Here is a 22,209-nt window from a genome sequence, read left to right on the forward strand (position 1 = left end):
CTGATTTTATGCGCCTACTAACAATGACCATGTCTGAAACACCTGAACTCAATCTGGAGTGGTGACCACATAATTTTACCCATACAGTGTTTGACAGAGGAGCCTCCTTCTGACAGCTTCCTCCAGTGGCAACCATGGACCCCAACGAAGCTGCACATTGGAACTACAACACCAATGCAAACCTGCGGGTATTCATAAGGGACCATTACTTATTGGGATGCTGCCACCCCAGTGTACTGGGTAAAACACCACCCCACTAGGCAGTCTCCCGCCATCCTTAAATTATATTGTTCTCCCAAGAATGGGAGGGCAATGTCTGCCCATTGATGCCTGGTGTGTGTGTGTGTCAGTCAGTTTTCTCTTGATAAAATCTTTAATGGTCCTAGTTATATTTCTCCCTACAGGAAGATGCAGAACCCACATGTCCTAAGATACCAGCAGCAAGTACTCCAGGTAAACATTGTTTTCTTGTGGTTAAAACATAAAAAAGTATTGTACAGTATAGTAGTCAACTAGTCTTGTTCATGTTTTATGCAAGACTGACCACTCTAAAGCACCCAACTATCAATAGTAAGAGCAAATTATGTTTAATGTAAAGTAACAAAATGTCTAAAAGCCAATTTCTTAATCTGAATTCACTGAAAATTTGACTATATTAAAGAAACTTGGAGTAATGCTAGCATGTGGGTGATTTTTTTTTATTTTTATTTTTTTTATTTATTTAGATATGGCAAGAAAGCCCTGGGAAAGAACAAACACTATGAATGGTAGCAAATCTCCAGTTATATCAAGGTAATATTACTTTTTACTTTTCTCACCATAGCTGTAGTAGTGTATCATTTAGGTTTAGTGTATAAAAAATATTAAAGCATTTTCTTTTTGTAAAAGTAAATTTAGATAGTTGGAATTGCAAATTACTTTTCTTTTATATTTTCTTTGGCCTGTCATGAAGGTGTTTCATTCAGAAAATGAAATGATACGGACAGAGCTAGATCAATCTCATGTAAATTTATGGCAATGGAATTTCTATAAAATAATCCTAAACGTAGCATACAGTTCTTTAAGTAGAATGATTTGCATTTTCATTTATTTTGTGTACTTTTCAATACCAATATAAATGCATACTTAAAATATGTATGCTTCTGTATACATTATTTAAGTAAAAGCTGTGTAAGCTACATTGACTGTGTTAAGTTAGGCAGTGTGCACACAGTAAGGTTTACTTTTGAAATTATGCTCTCTTACTTTTGACATCTAAGGATGAACAAGAATTAGCCTGTTAAGTTAGTCTTTTTTACCCTCACAGACGGGATTCACCATGGAGAAATCAGATGGTTTCTGACAACTACTGTGATTCCCTAAGCAGGTATATAAACCTGTAAAGTGTGATATAACTTCTGAAAATGAATCTTTAACGCTATGTACAAAGCGACCAGTAGGGGGCAAAGTTAGTCTGTTTTGAGAAAGTAGTGCCCTGAAAAACATTTGGAAGTTGACATACACTAGTATTTCTAATTTCCTTCAATATATGTTTAATGGAGTTGAGTTTGGGAAAGTAACATTTGCATAACTGTTAAAAAGTTGTAAATGTGTGCCTTAACTGCTAATCTGTATTCTTTAAGAATTTTGAACCTAGGTATGTACAGTAGATATTTTGTGATTAATAAATGTTAATATACTAATTTATTAAAATATAAGCTTTTACTTGTTTTTTCACTTACATGCCAGTATATCCAATGACTGTGTATCTGCTTTGTTTTTTGATGCATTTTTTAATTAGTAATGTTTATTTTATTAGTCCTTGAAAATAATTCTAAACATTATTTGCAATTAGTTTCTTTTGTTTTTAATTATTATTTTTTAAACCCAGAATTCAGAGTGGGGCAGTTGTTGAACTGTTAAAAATGATCACAATATATGTTTCTCAATCTTCTGACAAGGCAAATTAGGTGAAAGGTCTAACATCTTCAGGTGGACAAACCTGGTCTGTCCAGTTTTACTTATTTAACAAATCCTGCTCCTTGTGTACCTTGGGATAACCTTCATTAAATTCAAAGTAAAAACATGTTTTAGAAAGGTATACAAATTTTAAAAAATCAAATAGTGAAATATCTCATTTTTCATATAGGTATTTCGCAGCAATTACAGCTTGGATTCTTCTCGGATAAGTTTCTACTAGCTTTGCATACCAGAATTTAGACAGTTTATTCCGTTCTTCCAGGCACATTCTCTCAGGTTTCAGTGATTAAATAGAATGGATGGAAAGTGCCAGTAAACTGCCATCTTTAGGTCAGTGTTCTATGGAGTTTAAGTGGGGGCTTTGGCTGGGCCACTCAAGGACAGTCAGAGACTTGTCCCGAAACCTCTCAAGCGTTGCCTTGGCTATATATGTTAGGTCATCATTGTGCTAAAAGATTAATCATTGTCTGAGGTTGTGTGCACTCTGGAGCAGGATTTCATCAGGAACCTCTCTTGTTTTTGGCTGCATTCAAAAGATTGTCATCTTGTTTCTGCTGCTGAGAAGCACACCCTGTGCACGATGCTGCTACCTTCACGCTTCATGGTAGGTGTGGTATTATGCAGATGATGAGCAGAGCCTGGTCTTCATCAAACATAGTGCCTTGAGTTCTGCCCAGAGATTTCAATTATTGTTTAATCAGACCATAGAAGCTTTTTCTTCATGCTGTGAGAGTCCAATGCATGCTCCCAACCTTCTCCTCCTCCTTTGAGAATCCAAGCAGGCTGTCGTATGCATTTAAATTAAACGTGTCTTCCTTCTAGCCACTCTAGTGTTTCAATTTTTAGAAGGATTAAAACTATGATGTCAGTCCATTGCCTTCTATCCACATTCTTCCAGATTTAAGGACATTGCATAATATCCTGCAAACACATGGTCTCTGTATAAGATAGGAATACATTTAGGTTTTAATCAAGTTTAAGGTCAACTTTTTCCTGTAAATAGAAAATTAATTTGGCTGCATATTTAATTGAATGTAAAAAATAAGAAAATTAGACTTTGCAGTAAAATATAAAGAAAGAACATTCCCAGACATATGGAATAAAAGGGATTAATTTCTAGTACTCCTGTTAATCTTCTTAGATTTTCCAATCTGTGATAATAATATGGGAAGTGCTTACAAATTACCCCTAAACATATATATTAGTGATTGAAACTAGACCCATCCCATTTCAAACAACCCTAGTTTTTCCTACTCAGAATGTGCTTTGCTAAATTGCCTTAAGAGATGTGGCGAGTTGCTCATTTTATTTGACAATGAAGTACATTCTTTGAGCCATGTTAAAGATTCATGGAAGTGTAGCCTGCTGCTCCCCAGTTCATGGCAGGCTATACCTGCACATGTTTCAGAAAGAAAGCAACAAAAGGAAATTCTGGCATATGGCCACTTTCCTTCCCTCCAGACTTGACCCATGTAAAGAATGTACAAGGGTGGGATTTTCAGCATGTCAGAGTAATAGGAATTGGTTAGCTTGTAATCTGTCTCAAGACTACTCTTTTAGTGAAGCTAAGTTATTGTACATATGCACAGCTGAAAATGCAAAAGTTACGTTTGCACATATTTGTGCTTCAACAACAACATCAAAACGATTTTTTTCTACTAGTTTTAAAACGTCAGTATTTGATACATTAATTATGATATGCTGCATCTGTATTTCATAATTATGTTTTGGCAGACACAGAAACAATGCTAGGAAAATAAACTGCACTAATGTGTTTTAAAAATGTAATACAAAACTTCCAAGTTGCGTCAACACAGTTAGATGATGGTTTTTGTTTATTCAGTTTTAGGGTATACTAATGAGTGAAATGATAAAAGTAACTATTAAAAAGTATTTCTAGCTCAATTGTGAATATGTTGTCACAAAATTGTAATGGAGGTTTTATAAATCGCACTGTTAAGACATCACTTTAAATGAATTGTAATACATTTTAAATAAAACCACACCTAATTTAAAAATATATATTTTTTTTATGTTTCTTCATTTTTGAAATTTGTCTTTAGAATGTTGGAGGCAGTGTCAAGTCTAAGGCTTCATCCCAGGATGTTTTTTATGTTAATTCATCACTAGCAATGTTGTACAGAATTCCAATCCCTTTTCTCAAATCTTGCAGCCAGATGTGCTTCACAATTCTGAATTTTTTACATTCCTTGCATTGGTTGCGGTCATTGATTTTCATACCGCCCTAAGGGAATAATGAAGGTTTCTCGCAGTTACAGTTAACTCGGGTACATAAGGAACAGGAATGCCCACATCATGATGAGCTATATCAAAAATAGGTCTGCAACTTGTGAAACATTTATATGTTAGGCATGGTCATTTCAAATAAATGTATTTTCCCAAATTCTTATCAAATGCTGTGGCTTTTCATTGGACTCATGCCCTTTTGAAGTAAAAGGTGAATATGAACATATTTTTCCAAGCATTTACAGTACCAATAAATGTGTAATTAGACAGAATGTCTTTCTTTTTATAAGATGTACCCTGCAATTGATTGGTACCCTTTGCCCCTGTTCTAGTGTATCATGAACCAAATCCCGCCATTTATTCAAATGGCACCAAGTGTGATTGACATTTCTGCATTATGTGTTATGAAAAGAAATTAAACAAGCTAAGAGTTCTAAAATTGATCAAACTTCATTCCTCAAGTTTCATCATGACCTATTAAGTCTATTATTTTACTAAATTAATCCTTAATCACGCTTGTGCACACAAATCCTCAAAATGCATGCCACCAAATGCATTCTTACACCATCTAGAGCATGAGTGTCAAACTTTAGGCCTGGAGGGCCGCAGTGGCTGCAGGTTTTCATTCTAACCCTTTTCCTAATCGGTGACCAGTTTTCACTGCGTTAATAAAATCTGTCTAAGATGCAGAATATAAATCTGTGACCTTGAATTTCTGGTCCAAGCAAAGAGAAATTGGTTTTCTTTTCATATTGGTTACCTCAGTTAAGAAAATACTTTTATTGTGTGCACATATACAAAGAGTCTGCAACTTCGCATGTAATCTGCCTGCCTCTACTGAAATTTAAAAACAGCCAAAGCGATTAGAAGAACATTAACCATTGCTGCCTTTCTGAGTCTCCTCTGTCTAATCTTTGTCGCTTAACAAGGAAAAATATCCAGCCTTCCTGTTTACTTTTCTTAGTTTCAAAATAGACAGATAATTAAACAGCACCATATAAACAGATGTCTGGTAAAGCTAAAATGTATGAGAAATTGGTGACGTATGGCATCTCTTGCCAATGAAATCTAGTCCTGGAGCAGTTCAGTGAATCTGAACTTAGAGAAGCACACAGTGTACCGCTCTATGCTGTATAAAATATGTCTACAAAAATATATTATTTAGATACAGTCGATACAACTTTATTTGTCCCTAGGGAGAAATTTGGATTCTATCAAAATAGATACATAGAGAGATTAATAAAAATACATACACACTGGTTTTGAACCAACACCAGAATGACCATAAAAGCAAGATAATTAGAAAATTTCTGAGTTGGCAGTCATAGTCACAGTGATGCTGTTGGTATAAAGGAGTCCCAGGATGTGCAGCATTGTTCATAAATTTGAATCATATTGTAGCTTTCCATTGACAATTTATTAATGAACAGTATTTTTTCCTGGCTTTTCATTAATTTTGGGGATTTCCTTGGGTTTTGGAAAACTGAGGTATATCAACAATACTCTCCGTGAAAGTTAAGCTTTTGTTGAGTATACAGTAAATGTTCAAATTAGAATAAATCATGTTAGAGAAACACAAATAGAAGCACTGTGAAAATCAGGGTTCTTAAATCTATCTCTCTTCAATTCGTGATTAAAGCTGGAGAAAAAAAAAAGTATGCTATATCATGTTGGTGTTTATTGTATATGTGATTGTGTCTAGGGGTGTTTGTGTACAGTATATGTAAAAAAAAAAAATGCAAAGTTGACTCATTCACTCATCAGCAAAAATAGTATTTCCTGCTGTGTTTAAAAAGCTGAGATATAAAGAAGATGAGAAATACATAACTTTTTGCTTATACAGTGGGATGCAAAAGTTTGGGCAACCTTGTTAATAGTCATTATTTTCCTGTATAAATTGTTGGTTGTTACGATAAAAAATGTCAGTTAAATATATCATATAGGAGACACACACAGTGATATTTGAGAAGGTAAATGAAGTTTATTGGATTTATAGAAAGTGTGCAATAATTGTTCAAACAAAATCAGGCAGGTGCATAAATTTGGGCACCACAAAAAAGAAATGAAATCAATATTTAGTTGATCCGCCTTTTGCAGAAATTACAGCCTCTAAACGCTTCCTGTAGGTTTCAATGAGAGTCTGGATTGTGGTTGAAGGTATTTTGGACCATTCCTCTTTACAAAACATCTCTAGTTCATTCAGGTTTGATGGCTTCCAAGCATGGACAGCTCTCTTTAACTCACACCACAGATTTTCAATTATATTCAGGTCTGCGGACTGAGATGGCCATTCCAGAACGTTGTTGTTGTTCCTCTGCATGAATACCTTAGTGGATTTTGTGCAGTGTTTCGGGTCGTTGTCTTGTTGAAAGATCCAGCCCCGGCGCAGCTTCAGCTTTGTCACTGATTCCTGGACATTGGTCTCCAGAATCTGCCGATACTGAGTGGAATCCATGCGTCCCTCAACTTTGACAAGATTCCCAGTCCCTGCACTGGCCACACAGCCCCACAGCATGATGGAACCACCACCATATTTTACTGTAGGTAGCAGGTGTTTTTCTTGGAATGCTGTGTTCTTTTTCCTCCATGCATAACGCCCCTTGTTATGCCCAAATAACTCAATTTTAGTTTCATTAGTCCACAGCACCTTATTCCAAAATGAAGCTGGCTTGTCCAAATGTGCTTGATCATACCTCAAGCGGCTCTGTTTGTGCTGTGGGCGGAGAAAAGGATTCCTCTACATCACTCTCGCATACAGCATCTCCTTCTGTAAAGTGCGCCAAATGGTTGAACTATGCACAGTAACTCCATCTGCTGCAAGATGATGTTGTAGGTCTTTGGTGCTCGTCTGTGGGTTGACTCTGACTGTTCTCACCATTCGTCGCTTCTGTCTATCCGAAATCTTTCTTGGTCTGCCACTTCGAGCCTTAACTTGAACTGAGCCTGTGGTCTTCAATTTCCTCAATATGTTCCTAACTGTGGAAACAGACAGCTTAAATCTCTGGGACGGCTTTCTGTATCCTTCCCCTAAACCATGATGGTTAACAGTCCTTTTCTTCAGGTCATTTGAGAGTTGTTTTGTGACCCCCATGTTGCTACTCTTCAGAGAAAATTAAAGGAGGAGGGAAACTTACAATTGACCCCCTTAAATACTCTCTCATTATAGGATTCACCTGTGTATGTTGGTCAGGGGTCACTGAGCTTACCAAGCCAATTTGGAGTTCAATAAAATTCAATTTGGAGAATCAATAAAATGACAACGGTGCCCAAATTTATGCACCTGCCTGATTTTGTTTGAACAATTATTGCACACTTTCTGTAAATCCAATAAACTTCATTTCACTTCTCAAATATCACTGTGTGTGTCTCCTATATGATATACTAGCAAAATACCCGCGCTTCACAGCGGAGAAGTAGTGTGTTAAAGAAGTAATGAAAAAGAAAAGGAAACATTTTAATAATAACGTAACATGATTGACAATGTAATTGTGTTGTCATTGTCATGAATGTTGCTGGCATATATATATATATATATATATATATATATATATATATATATATATATATATATATATATATATATATATATATACACACACACATATAAACATATATATATATATATATATACATACATATACACACACACACACATATAAACATACACACATATATATATACACATACATCCATCCAGCAATCCATCCATTATCCAACCCGCTGAATCCGAACACAGGGTCACGGAGGTCTGCTGGAGCCAATCCCAGCCAACACAGGGCACAAGGCAGGAACTAATCCTGGGCAGGGTGCCAACACACCGCAGTATACACATACATCCACATATATATACATATCTACATATACACACATACATATACATAAACACACATATATACACACAAATACATACATATATACATACACACATATATACACATATATATACATATACATACATATATACACACACACACACACATATAGCTGTGTGTGTGTATATATATATATATATATATATATATATATATATATATATATATATATATATATATATATATATATATATATATAAAATACCACCTTCAGCGAGAAGTAGTGTGTTAAAGAAGCAATGAAAAGAAAAGGAAACATTTTAAAATAACGTAACCTGATTGTCAATGTAATTGTTTTGTCACTGTTGTGAGTGATGAGTGTTGTTGTCATATATATATATATATATATATATATATGTATATATATACACACATATATAAACATATACATACATATCTACATATATACACACACAGCTATTTCGTATCAGTGCAATACGCTGTTTGTTAAAACGGTTGACTCCCGCTCTTACGTGCAATAACAAATCAGATCATTCAGTTGTCTTTGCTCATATGTCATTTTAGAGCTGGACGCCTGGCATCTTTTTTTGGCCACAAGTTCGTTTCTTTTGGTGTGAGGTTCTGTGTTGTGGAGATTCTCAGGATGGATTGCAGGTGCTCATCAGTGAGGCGACTCCTGTGTGCTGTTTTGTTAGTCTTTATCACTGAGAAGAGCTTCTCACACAGATATGTGCTACCAAACATGCACAAGGTTCGAGCCGCGTGTAGACGGACGTTTTTTGTTCTTCAAAGTCACCAAAGCGCCGTGCAAACTCAGTGCGCAATAACTCTAGCTTCGCAATAACTTCATAAGGTAGACTTGATTATAACGCGGTAAGTGTTCGGCAAGGCAGCTGAAGCGCTGCATTATGGGATCTGTAGTTTATTGTGTTACCAGCGCTTGATATACCCGGGCCATTAATAACAATAATACAGTATATAAAATGATCTTGCGGGCGGATATAATTACGCGGTCCGGATGTGGCCCGCGGCCCTTGAGTTTAACACATATGGACTAAATAGAACTTGAAAAGATATATTTTTTCAAATGTGATCGCGCAATTCAGATAGAGTTGACACGCACTACAGCCTGCATGCCTCAATGAGTCATTCTCCCCTCGCTCTTACTTTTTTACCGTTCATCTAATGAATACACTGAGTATGGCTTTACCAAAACAATCATTGATGGCAAATAAAGTATCCATTATTCGAGTATGTAGATCGGGATATATATATACATATATATATACCCGCAGCGCAGCGAGAAGTAGTGTGTTAAAAAGCTAGAAAAGAAAAGGGAACATTTTAAAAATAACGTAACATGACTGTCAATATACAGTATTTGTTTTGTGAGTGTTACTGAGTGTTGCTGTCATCAAGGATTTGATTATCATTATTTCTTTCAATCAGGTTCGTATTTGTAGGATGTGTTGTGTTCAAGTTACATTCCGTGTTTGTCAATCATTGTAAAGATGACAGGTTTCATTCATCGATTCGTTTCTTACTGCATCAATAAACAGCTCGTCTTCTTCTTTATCTGAGACCTGACACGCTGCATGCACGGGTTTTTTTTTTACACTGTCTTCCTTTAGCGGGACGTTGACTTTTTCCACCGTGTGCTTTGTTTCTGCAGTAGCTGGATTTATGAATATGCTTATCAGACGCTTCATATTTTTTGCTGCCTTTTCAATTGTGTAATTCGGTTTTGTTCAGCTCTTTGGAACTGTTGCTTTTATCTGTGCACTGCGTCAGTTCACGTGAGCCACTCGGTGTACATGCATCGAAGGTTCCCAGCTGTGCTGGTGCCATCTCGTGCTATGTCCATAGCTGTATTTAATGTTACCTTAGTCCTGGCACTTAAAACTTTCTCTCGCAGTTTCGCTGAGTTTGTGCCAAACACCACCCTGACCATCTCATCTTCCTCTCCATAAGCACAGTCCTTCACCCGTGAATATTTACCTGTGGAAGTTTGCTATTGGATTGCCGCTGACGGACGGCCTTATATGGGCAGGCACTAAATTACAAACGCCAGCGGCAGCCTGTCTATGAACTTAATTTAAAGTGTAGGTTTACATCGTGCTTTGTTTCCGAAGTAGCAGAACTCATGAATATGGTTGTATATGTCACTCGCTCACTTCTTATTGTTTCGCTGCCTTCTCAATTATATAATGCATGTTTTCTTCAGCGCTTTTTTGAGGTCTTCCTGGTTTTCTATGTACTGCGTGATTACGTGAAGGCGTGATGATGTCACACGAAACTCCGCCCTCACGACGTTGAAGCTCATCTCCATTACAGTAAATGGAGAAAAACTGCTTCCAGTTATGACCATTACGCGTAGAATTTCGATATAAAACCTGCCCAACTTTTGTAAGGAAGCTGTAAGGAATGAACCTGCCAAATTTCAGCCTTCCACCCACACGGGAAGTTGGAGAATTAGTGATGAGTCAGTGAGTGAGTGAGTGAGTGAGTGAGGGCTTTGCCTTTTATTAGTATAGATTTAACTGATATTTTATCGTAACAACCAACGATTTATACAGGAAAATAATGATTATTAACAAGGTTGCCCAAACTTTTGCATCCCACTGTATTCTTGCATGCATCTTGTTGTATTATGTGGCACATATTTGTATATTTTTCTAGTTTCTACTCAATAGTAATGGTATAGGTTATTAAACTTAATTATAAGTAGGAGACTTAAATGTATTTTTTTATAGGTAGTTAAATTAGCAAAACAATACATGAGTAATTTGTTTTGTCTCATAAATAGACCGAAGTCCACACCAACGCCAACTGGGTCCCTAAGTGCCAATGGGGTGTCAGGAGAAGGATTAGATTATGACAGATTAAAACAGGTAAGCTGCCCTCCATAACGCTCCTGCAACTCTTTGGTCATTCTCTTGTAACTCAGCTCTCTGAAATCATAAAAAAAGCATTTCTTGTGATTTTCTGTCTATCCATAATATTTTTTAACCTGCTTTTCAACTGTGTGTTGTATCCTTATTTGCATAGCAGTTTATAAAGATCCTTCATGCGACTGTCCTCTTTGAGTGCTTTAATGATTGTTATAAGATATGAAGATATTCATGTTAAACAGTCATTTCAAAAGTGTTCTAAGTTTTTAGTCATTTGCATTTGCCACACCTTAAATCCTTAATTTTACCTTTTTCTTTCTTTTTTTTTTTTTTTAATATAAAGATAATGCTTAACATTCTCCTCATCTGAACATGTTAATATATTATAGCGATCAATTTTTTATAGTACAGTTTGTATGCATTGAGATATGCAGTATGGGTGTGCCGTTTGATGTTTCTGGATTGTTGCTATAAGTTTAGGCGTCCCTATGTTCCTGTGCAACATTAGATAAGGAACTTGACTTATCTAAAGACACAGCACAGCCAATGTCAATGTACTCTGTTAAACATTCATAATTTATTTTTATTTACCATTGACACTTTGTGTTATTTCACAAATATTACACCAATTATTTTAAAGTTTTTTAATGCCATTTTAATTTATGCAAATTATAGGGAGGGGATGTTTATGTTGTATATTTGTCTACTTTCAGTGTATTTGAACACATGTTCATTCCCCTTATGGAATGCTGCTGTTTTTTTGAGTTTCCTTCTATGATTAACATTTAGTTTGTCTAAATTGGCCCATAAGAGGATATGGGTATGTGTTCTGCCATATTTTATATTTTGTTACTTGTGGTAAAGTTCTGCCTTCTAATGTGTCTGACCAGAAAAAAAGTAAGTACAGAAAATGTAAAGGTGGACTTCTAGACACATAAATATTACCCTTTGGATAAGAGTACAGTCGAGGTGTACCTATTCGTGTATGATCTGCTTGTAGGTCAGTAGTGTGAGAAGCCAAACAGACTTTGAGAAGTGACCATTGTGGTGTGCAGCTAGTTTGAACAGCATGGGGTCTATCGGCCTTAGTTAACAGAAGTGAATTCACAAGCTGCCATAAATGTGTTAAACTCTCCTAATGGGCAACCTTAGCCCACTGTGAGCAGGCACATTTTATGGGGATCTGCTAGATACTTCTGTTAAAGCATTCAGTTTGCAAAGTCAGAAAACCTGAATTTGGTTTTTCTGTTGCTAAGCCTCTTCTACAGAAAAAAAATATTTTGTGTATTTACTACTTCATTTGTCATATTTTCTACTTTATCAAAATAAGAACTTACCATTACATAGTTATTGTTAAGGGATTACAAAACAACAATGGACATTTTATTTGATGCCTGTCCCACATCATAGCTATCTCTGTTAGTATCAGCATTATATGTACAGACATTGATTGCTATTTAATCTGGTAGGCAGGTGCCATTAGATTGTGTTGTGTGTATGATCAGTTCATGATCGTACACCAGAGTTAAGTATTTTAATGATATGGAATGTAGTATGGAATTGGTTATCAATGGAGGATAGTTGCCAAAGTTATGAAGGCTCAAGAATACAATTACTGATCACTGGGAAAACTTTGCCTGGTTTGATGAACCCCTGCTTTATGCTTATTCATTCTGTGGCAGGATCAGAAAATATTAGAATTCCTATGGGTCTCTGGATTCATTCTGCTTGGTGTTGCTCTAAGCTGGTGGTGTCAGGTGTGTTTTCATGGTGCCCACTGGGTCTGTTGAGACAATGTTTGAATTGAGCAATATTTGAATATCTGCATGGTATCTGAATATTGTTATTGATCTGTTGCATCTACTCATGGAAGCTGATTCCATGATCCAATAAATTCAGATTGTTAGGAGGACAGTTGTTGGTCCAGGATGATTGTAGATTTACTTAATAGAACACTTTCTTCCAGTGTGTCTACTCCCAAGTTCTATTTCATTTCCTTGGGTTTGGTGGTAATCAGTGATCCTGCTGAGCATGTTGTCTACACGTGATTTTTGTATTGAGCTTTGGGTTTACTTCAACATCACAAAACCATGAAGTTAGGTTTTTTTCCCCACTCTAAATATGCCCAGTGTGACTGTTTGCATGAGTATTCCCTGTGATGGACTAAATTGTCTGGTTGTCTTCTGTCTTAAATACTGCAGTCATAAACTTGGATTAAGCAGGATTAGAAAATAGATGGATAGAAAATAATGTAGTGTTTTGATATTTTACTTAATTTCCAATGTGACATACTAATTCAGTATATTTTTTATGTAGCCTTTTTTCAAAAGATAGACTTTGATTATGCATAGATTTATAAATACGAAAGAAAAATAATAGTTTATAATGTTTTTGCGCACATATTTTAATATATCTACAGTATAGCTAATAAAGTGCATTGTAATAAATGTATTCCTTGTATTTGTGTTCAAAGTAGATGATTAAGGAACATTTTTAAAAATTCATAAAAAGTATGGTCTGTCGAAACCAGCGAAATACAAAATAAAAACTCTGTCACATACAGTGAAAGTTTCAGCCTTATTGCAAATGGCAGACTTTATATCCTGTAATGTGTTGCACGCAAGTGGCTGATATTATGATAGAATTGTGATACAATGGTACGTCTTTGTCAGCCACCCTTAATGCATCATTCTGTATGTCGAGAGAAGAAGTTTAGTCAACAAACTGGATTTGACAAAAATTAAAGACTAGGCAGCATAATAAGTAATAGGTGATTATTGATGATTGCCACAATTTTAGTTCAGGCACATAGCTGACAGACACTAAAGGACTTTGCAACAGCCATGTCAGTGGCTTTCGTAAGACTAGCGTATACTTTAGTAATCAGACTTGGGTTTCAGATTGTTGTGGTATCCATAAAGCTAGCAGGTCATATTGTTAATTGTTTGAGCATTACTTATTTAAAGGTTATACCTCTGGAAAATACAGTAGATGTTTAAAACTTCTGTAATGTAAAGGGATGCACTCTACACAACCATCAATAGGTTCTACAGTATGTGGTAAAATTTAGAAATTGACTCTTTCTTTCTTAACTGGCATCCAGTATGGAAACTTAAGACCTTGAATTTTATGTCGGAATGGCTTGTTTGACTTGTGATGGTTGTGGTACTATATTGAATGAATTGCAGCAATCTTTGAGTAAAGTATTGTATTAATCAGTTCGAAGAAACAAATTAACTGATTTTTTCAATATTTTTTCTTTGAATAGTCCTGTGAATAGTTAAGGAATACATAAAGGTAACACGGTAAATTTAAAGTGAATACGGTAAAATTAAAATGGAATATTTCTCTGACTTTGAAGATGATTGTACTTTTCAGTTGACTGTGTTTTGCTGCCCAGTAACATTTTGTCCTCATTCATCCCGAACCCTAAACTAAAGAGAGATCTTTGTACCATTTTCAGAGTCATAAACTTGACAACTTTGCTGTGAATACTTAGTATTATCACTTTAATGTTAGTAAAGTCGCGTGCATATGCAGCAATTGCGTTAGAACATTAGAGTTTAATCAAATTGTGTTCGTGTGAATTTATATGGTCAGTAAACACAATTTAATTCTCTATTATTTTGACTTGTCATATGTTGCAAATTTATTACATTTTGTAGCTAACCAGACATTTTCGTGCTTTCATTTTCAGAACCAGAACTTGAGTTGAGTCGTTTAACCAAATACTACACTGAATAATTACCAGCTGTAGCTTTTAAGTGTTTCAGAGTAGATGTTACAGAGCAGCGTTTCTCAACCATTGGACCGCAACACACATTTGTACACCAGCAAGGTGCCATTCACTCTGAAAATGCAGACATCTGAGCAGATGTTTTGTCACAAATGAGTTACCTTGTAACCACACATACTTTACACCACAGAAATTCACTGCACAATTTTGTGATTCTTTAATCAGGTAAGAAGTTAGAAAAAAATCCAAGCTCAGAGCTGAAAAATGAAGGGACCTGCCTGGTGACTAGAGAATTACTGTTATATTTTTCCTAAAGCACACAAACAGAAAAGTCATGTATCCTACAACAAACAAAAGACACTCACAATTGCTAAATTTTTATGCTAGCAGTAAGGATATTTGACAGCTGTTCTGTAGGAAGATTCCAGAGGTAATTAAAGTAATATTGATTAAATGTTGTATACCTTACTTTCCATGTGTACATGTACACACTTGTAGATAGGAAGCAATTTTAATTTTAGTCTACTAAAAAGTTTTACTGCAAGAATATTGGATAGATGTTAATGGTGAACTAGTTTACGTGATACCGGATAACATAATATCTTCAAACCTTCTTGTTCCAATGTAGCATCAGAAAGGGCCAAAGCCTATACTTGAATCATGACATGCAAGACTGGATCAAATCCCTGATATGGTTTGAGTCCATCACAGGGCCCATCATAATACATATCCACATGGGATCAGTTTAGAATTACCAATTAGCTGTCTTAGGGATTTGGGAAGAAAACTGGAGCAAATCCTTAACCATAAGTAAAGCTTGAAGACCACTTACAGACAGTGACTACCACTTTCATGTGGAGTTACTATATTGGCCAACCTCCTCCTCTCTCACTTCCTAGCTTGACAGACCCTTTCTTCCTTAGATCTCCCTTCACACAGTTCATCCACTTTGTTTTGGTTGTCTTCTCCTCTGTCCCAATGCCTCCATATCCATGATTCTTCTTCCCACATTGTTTACCTCTTTTCTCATGACATGCCAGTACCACTGTAACTCATTTCCTGTATTTACTTTGAGATTTACACAACTTTAATGTACCACTGCTTCTCTCATGTCTAATATCCACAAGGTGTGTTACCCCCCACATCCATCTCACCATCCTCATTTCTGTAGCATGTAGCTTCTTTTCACGTACCTTCTTAACTGCCTTGTTTCTGGTCCGTACAGCAATGCTGGTGTGGACACAGTTTTATACTCTCTTCCTCTTATCCTTCGGTCACATAAAACTCCCAAAACTTGTTTCTGGATTTTCCAACCTAACTGCATTCTATGGTTTATTTCTAGATTTAGTCTTCTATTCCCTATTACTGTTGACCTGAGGTATTTATTTGACCTTTTTAAGTCTTTCTCGTCTCTAAAATCTTGGATATTCTGTGTTTTTTCTATGAATCTTAAAACCGTCCTGCACAACTCTTCTCTACTCCTAGTTTACTTTACATAATATTCTTAGTGGTGTCACATTCCATCATGTCATCTTCAAATAACATGTACCATGGGGCTTGAATTACAATTCCCCTAGCAATAGCATTCATAAGTAGTGTAAAAATATACGGGCTTAATGATGATCCGTGATATAACCTAACCTTATCTTCAAATCTATCTGTTCTTTCTACACTGCTTCTGACTTGCATATAGGTTCCCTCATACTTCTCTGATACTCTGATCTCTCTCATGCATTTCCACACCTCTTACCAGGGATCTCTATCATACAGTATGCCTTCTCTAAATCTATAAATACCATGTGCAGTCCTTTCTGCGTCTTTCAGTATTTTTCCAGAATCTATCACAAGCTAGAAATCGCATCTGTTGTACCATTACCTGGTATAAATCTGCTAATCCCCTATCGTCGTCGTCTCAGTCCTTTATCCATTTAATCCAGACAGCGACTCTGTTCCAGCACCGTGAAATCCTGTAACCAGATGGAATATACATATTTATTACTGGCTTCTGTATTTTTATGTGCCTTAGTGACCTTTTCATTGTCTTCAAAGGATTTGAAAACACAAATTAATAGAACTAAAATTTGAATTAATTATTGAAAACTTTTTATAATTAATGTAACATCTCTTTGTCCTACAGGATATTTTAGATGAAATGAGGAAGGAACTGACAAAACTGAAAGAAGAACTTATTGATGGTTAGTACTCGATCACCATTACTCTGGCATTGCTTAAAGATTTTATTTTCAAACTCAAGCTGTTTTGTATTAAAACTGATATCAAGTTAAATGCAATTAAACATTTGTACTTGGAAGGCAGTAAAGTTAAAATATCTAAACGAATTTGAGTTGACTGCACACACACAGAGTTTTCAGTGGATCGTTTATATTATATTCTATTTATGATTATAAAGACATTCCCTTGCATAGTTTTGGAAAAAAAAAATCTTTCTATTTCTTTTCAGCAATCAGGCAGGAACTGAGCAAGTCAAATAGTGCATAGAAGAACAGGAGTTCCACTGCAGATTTCTACATTTGACCTGGCACTAGAGCTTTCGGGAGGGGGGGGGATAAAACTTTTTTTTTAAGAAAACATGAAGAGTGTTTTGCAAGAAGGACCCACTGTACTACATTTTGGAACATGGAGAGCCAAGCCTTGTTATAGCAGCAGTGAAGAGCTTTCTTCTTTCCTTGGAGCTTGCTGCTTTGTCTTGACCACCTTGCCAGAGGGTGAAAAAAAGTCTTAAAAGTTACTCTGATAATTTGCAAAGAGAGATCTTGTAGTAAATAAACAGTATTAGTGCAGGAAAGTACTTCATGCTGACAGACCATTTGCACATTCTGTAGACCTGAACTGCAAAGGCACACTGGGCAGGGGCAGGTTTCCATCTTGCAGCCATGTGCTGGCTACAGAGGAAGGCTTTCTTTTTGGGAAAGAAGGACTTCATAGCAGGTTGTAGTCTTCTGCTGCAGGGCTCCATAAAGCTTGTCTTCCTGAAATACTCTTATACCTGAAATATGTACATTAAATATCTGGAGATGTTTGTTCACGTCTGTTCTAATGTTAAAATCATGGCCATATCAGGTAGCTTTATGATATGTTAATTGGATGGCCTATTTGTAGGATTTTTGGCTTAATATTCTGAAATAATAAATGCTGGAAAGCCTAACTATAGTTAGCCTACATTTGGACTATGTTTCCTTTTAAAGTATAAGGAGTCAAGTGATCACAGAAGTAGATGCCTTCCTACATCAGTTTACCGCTTTACCAAATCTGAGACTCCGCCATGCAAATAGGTATCGAAAGTGAATCAAATAAAGACAGCATCTGTCAACGGATTTTTTTTTTTTTTTCGTTTTTCATTTACTTAAACTTTATTGCATGTTCAGTTTTGTAAAATCACACAGCCATACAATCATTTTTTTTTAATTTTTTTTATTTTGTAAGCAATAAATGTAACATGACCATTAAGTTGCCTTTTACACTTCTCCAAGCTTTTGGTTCTGTTAGGCATTTCATTTCTCCTTTAGTTAAAGTTTGTTGTTTCTTTATTTCTTTTATAATTAACTCATTAAAATTACATGTATGATTTCCACAGCTGTATTTTACTAGGAACTAAATGCATGCATATTGATGGGAGAGAGCTGTGAATTTATAGTCATGGTTTATTACACTGACCTGATAAAGTTCTTCTTTAATTGCTGTTTGTATTTCATTTTAGACACCAGAATGTTCCAAATTGGCTGTAATTACCATTGCTCTTTGGTATTAGTGCCTCTCAGCCTCTCAAATCAATTTCTCCACAACACTGTCAAGATAGCAACAAAGAGTTACACAAAAAGGGTAAAAACAAAAAAAAAAAAAAAGGTTTCGCACTAACATGTTAATCACTCTAGTGTACTTTTTATTATTTAGTTATTAAAATGGAATTAAAACAAAAAAAAACCTTGCGGCCACAGCGTGTCATTCTTCCAGGAAGTTAGTGTTTTCAGTTATTTCTTGAGTGACTCCTCACAATTCAGTCCTAGCTGCGTTTTGCCAGATTAATCAAAGAGAATCACTAAAGAGGCAGAACTCCTATAAAGAAGTGGAGCCCATTACTGCAGGGTGAGTAGATTTCCTACGGTACACTTGGTATGATATGCTCGAATTGCATAGGTGCAAGTGTGATTAAGTTAAGTACAACATTGTAGGGAGAGCAAAGCGGATATAAAACAAACAAAAACAAAATTGGAGTAAGTGACAGCTACTGTGTTTTGTGGGATTCATTTGATGACTTCTCTTGTTAGCATATTTTGTTTCCACTTGTTTTGAAGAACCAAAACACTGAACTGCTGTAGTTTTGTGAATGTACAGCATGACTGCACTTTAGAACCCATTTAAAGTCATCTTGTGGTTTATACTCAAGTTTTTTTTTTCCTCCTGGGTATAGGTGGTTTATTTTTCAATATAAACATTGGATAATTTACTAATAGAGCTCTTCCTCACGTTTTCTTTTACATGTTTTCCTGTGAATCTTTTAACTTCATTTGATTCTGTTTATCTGGCAACTTTCTTCATTGAACTAAATTAAGATTGTAGGCAAATTTGATTTCTTAGTAATCTAATTAGGACTGTGCCTTGTTCTGAAACGAGTCTGCGATGACACGGGTTCACCTGTCCCTTGTTTCTGCTTGTCTTGTAATTCTAAACGTGGGGATTTGGATGAAAGTTTTATACCGTGTAAACATTTTTCACAAATGCTGCTGTCTGAGAGTAGAAGGTGGTGGTGGTGATGATGATAAATGATCAGATAATAATTTTGTTAAAATCTCACAAAAGGTGAAATGTGGGCTGTGGGAAACCCAGATCCTGTGTAAAAATCCCTTGTATTCATTGCAATCTTATTAACTGAATGTCCAAATCAATATGCTGGTGCTGAAGCCCTTTTATTTACTAATTATTCTGATAATTATGGGAATGGCAGCCCAAGTCAAACATATTGAATGTTTTGAAATGTTTTAAGCATTTTTTGTTCTTCTTCTTTTCCATTCACTTTGTACCACAATGTTTATTTCTGTTTCTTTTAAATTTCATACAAGCTAACATTTTGTTTTTTGTTTGAGCGAATGAAATAAACTTGCAATACATTACTCTTGTTTCATTTTTTCCTGGACTGAAATGTTGCTAGAAAAACAGATTTTACTGTAAATGATGTGGATTTGGAAATTAGCTTACTACTAACATTTCTTTTGAAAGGATTAGTTTGTTGAGTGCTGCCTGCACTGCATGTAAACTGTTGTTAATATAATTGAGCTGGGCTGCCGTGTTTTTATGTTTCCTGTTCCTTTAAGCCATAGTTTATCCGAACCACCCTACCTGTTTAAATTAGTATGAATTATAATTTAGTATTTTAATATAGGGTCCAAGCTACATTATTTCAGACCCAACGTTTCCATCTCTCAGATGACATGAACAGAGTGGCAGCTGTTATTTTTTATCTCATTCATTTCAACATCCACCCGTTTTCTTAACTCGCCTACTTTACTGTCCGGTTATGGGGAGGCAACCAGGCCTTTGCTTGCACTTAGCATAATGTAAGAATGTTGGACTTGTGTATTCTGCTGGACTGCCATCCAAGTGCGTACACACACACACTCTCATACTCTCCGCCTCATACTGGGCCGATTTTAGGAGAGCGTAGTTTACCTAACCTTCATGTCTTTAGGAAGTGAAATAAAAGCAGACACTGAGGAGATGTTCACACTCACCAGGCACGGTGACTAGGCAGGGGCTTGTTCCTCGGCCAGGCCCTTGGAGCTCTGTGGCAGCTCCAACCATTGACACAACATAAGACAGCACATTATTGGAAATACGTGCTCATCGCCTTCGATCTGTACCTGGTCTGTGAAATGCCTGCTGGGGTGATGACAAGAGTGGCTGGATTTGGATGAATGAAAACGGGTGAAGACTCCCACATAACAAATGAAAGTACTGTTTGCATTAACGTGTTTCTGTTCTCTTACCAATGAGGGGCCTGGTAGTTTTCAATGGCAGCTAAAGTTACAATGGTGGGTTTCATGAGTGATCTTCTCATCAAAATCTTCTTCCTGGTACTCACTTGCATAGTAATGTTACAGAATGAATACATATATACTGCAGAATGTTCAATGGCCTAAATTACACTCAAATATTTAAGATTGGAAATACATGAAGCAACAAATGTGTGACACAGGACTGAGTGATATTTGCATTTTTTTTTATATTTTAATCTTGTTGATTTTTAACCTGATTATAGTGTATACACTAAGCAATTTAGTACCTGAATATGTTAGATTCAATTAAACAAATGGAAAAAATCTAAAAGAGAAAAACATTTTCCTAAACGTGTTCTTGGGACTTTATCAAGATTAGTTAATAATGAACCGTAGCAATAGTCATTTTTCTGTAAAGGTGTAAACAACCCCCAACCCCCAAACAGAAACCCACCTTTTCAGTATAAAATGTTTTAATGCAATAAAAAATGACATGTATATTTATGTAATAATGCAATTAAAATATGTAATATGAAAAATAAATTTATTTAAAGTAAATGTTTTCCATTGGACTTGCATTGAATGGTGATGATGACTACAGAGGACTGGCTGCTGCTAACGTGGCATCCTGAATTCGCTTGGGTGAGTTAATATTAAAAACTGAACTAGCGTAGGATAAGGACCATTTATGAAATATGAGCGTGAATGGCTTTAGTTCTGTCATTACAGTCCTTAAATTATTAGGCCAGGGATAGTAGGGAGCCTTGGGTCCGTCTGGAGGAGTAAAGTGATGCTTATGTACTGTGTTTGAGACATTTCAGTGAGACTGACAAAGGGAAGTGGAAAGTCAAAAACACAAAGACTTTCCCGTCTCCGTTTCTAAACACCACAACTCTTTACGTCTTACCAGTTCTTGTTCATTTTTTAAGCCAGACTATCATTTTAAAGACATTGAATCAGTACTTTTTATATTTTGGCTCTCATGTCCATCAGTCTGATTTGTGAAGCGCAAAATGCATTTAATTTTTATAGCACTGCTGCTTTGTCCATGAGTAGGTTTGCTCGACATTTCATGAGTTGTGCTGTTAATTTGTTATACCAGGTATGTTTCAAACTGCTTTTTCACTTTTGCATCATCAATGAGAAATTAAAAAGTACAATCTGTAGTGTGTGTACACATATATCAAATATAAAAACACACCAAAGCGTGTGTGTGTCCAGCCCTATGAGCAGTCTGATCAGTTTGGCTTCAGTGTTATTGTTCAGGTTGACTTGAGTGTAACGTTCAAAAAAGAAAGTGCAAGTAGGACAGAATGTCGGAGAAAAGGTGTAGAAGGCACATCAGCTTCCATGATTCAAAGTGTAAAAGTGAACAGAAAGTGTGCAAAATGCCTCGAATTGAGAAGCCGGCTTTACGGGAGTGCCGGTCAGGAGAGGAGCTCAAGTATGTGCAGGCCACGTGATATCAAATATTTTAAAATGAATTCTGTTACCTGTCACAGGCCCAGTCCTCCAAGGCAGGCATGGTGGAT

The 22,209-nt window shown here is 36.0% G+C and overlaps 1 protein-coding gene across 11 annotated transcripts in view; it reads left to right on the forward strand.

Moving 5' to 3' along the window:
- enah (ENAH actin regulator) overlaps positions 1–19,795 on the forward strand; it is a 248,100-nt gene extending 228,305 nt beyond the window's left edge. For 7 of the 11 annotated variants that reach the window (XM_039749057.1, XM_039749065.1, XM_039749055.1 and 4 more), the window contains 6 exons: positions 405–453; positions 726–792; positions 1,307–1,366; positions 10,846–10,930; positions 16,804–16,861; positions 17,128–19,795. In XM_039749057.1, the coding sequence (XP_039604991.1) occupies positions 405–453; positions 726–792; positions 1,307–1,366; positions 10,846–10,930; positions 16,804–16,861; positions 17,128–17,165 (357 nt within the window). In that variant the 3' untranslated portion in view covers positions 17,166–19,795. Of the gene's footprint in view, positions 1–87; positions 247–404; positions 454–725; positions 793–1,306; positions 1,367–10,845; positions 10,931–16,803; positions 16,862–17,127 lie in introns of those variants that run through there. The other 4 variants (XM_039749066.1, XM_039749056.1, XM_039749064.1 and 1 more) reach the window with 2 other exon arrangements.
- Positions 19,796–22,209: the final 2,414 nt, after the last annotated feature.

The sequence above is a fragment of the Polypterus senegalus genome, chromosome 3, assembly GCF_016835505.1.
Source record: "Polypterus senegalus isolate Bchr_013 chromosome 3, ASM1683550v1, whole genome shotgun sequence".
Taxonomy (NCBI): Eukaryota; Metazoa; Chordata; class Cladistia; order Polypteriformes; family Polypteridae; genus Polypterus; species Polypterus senegalus.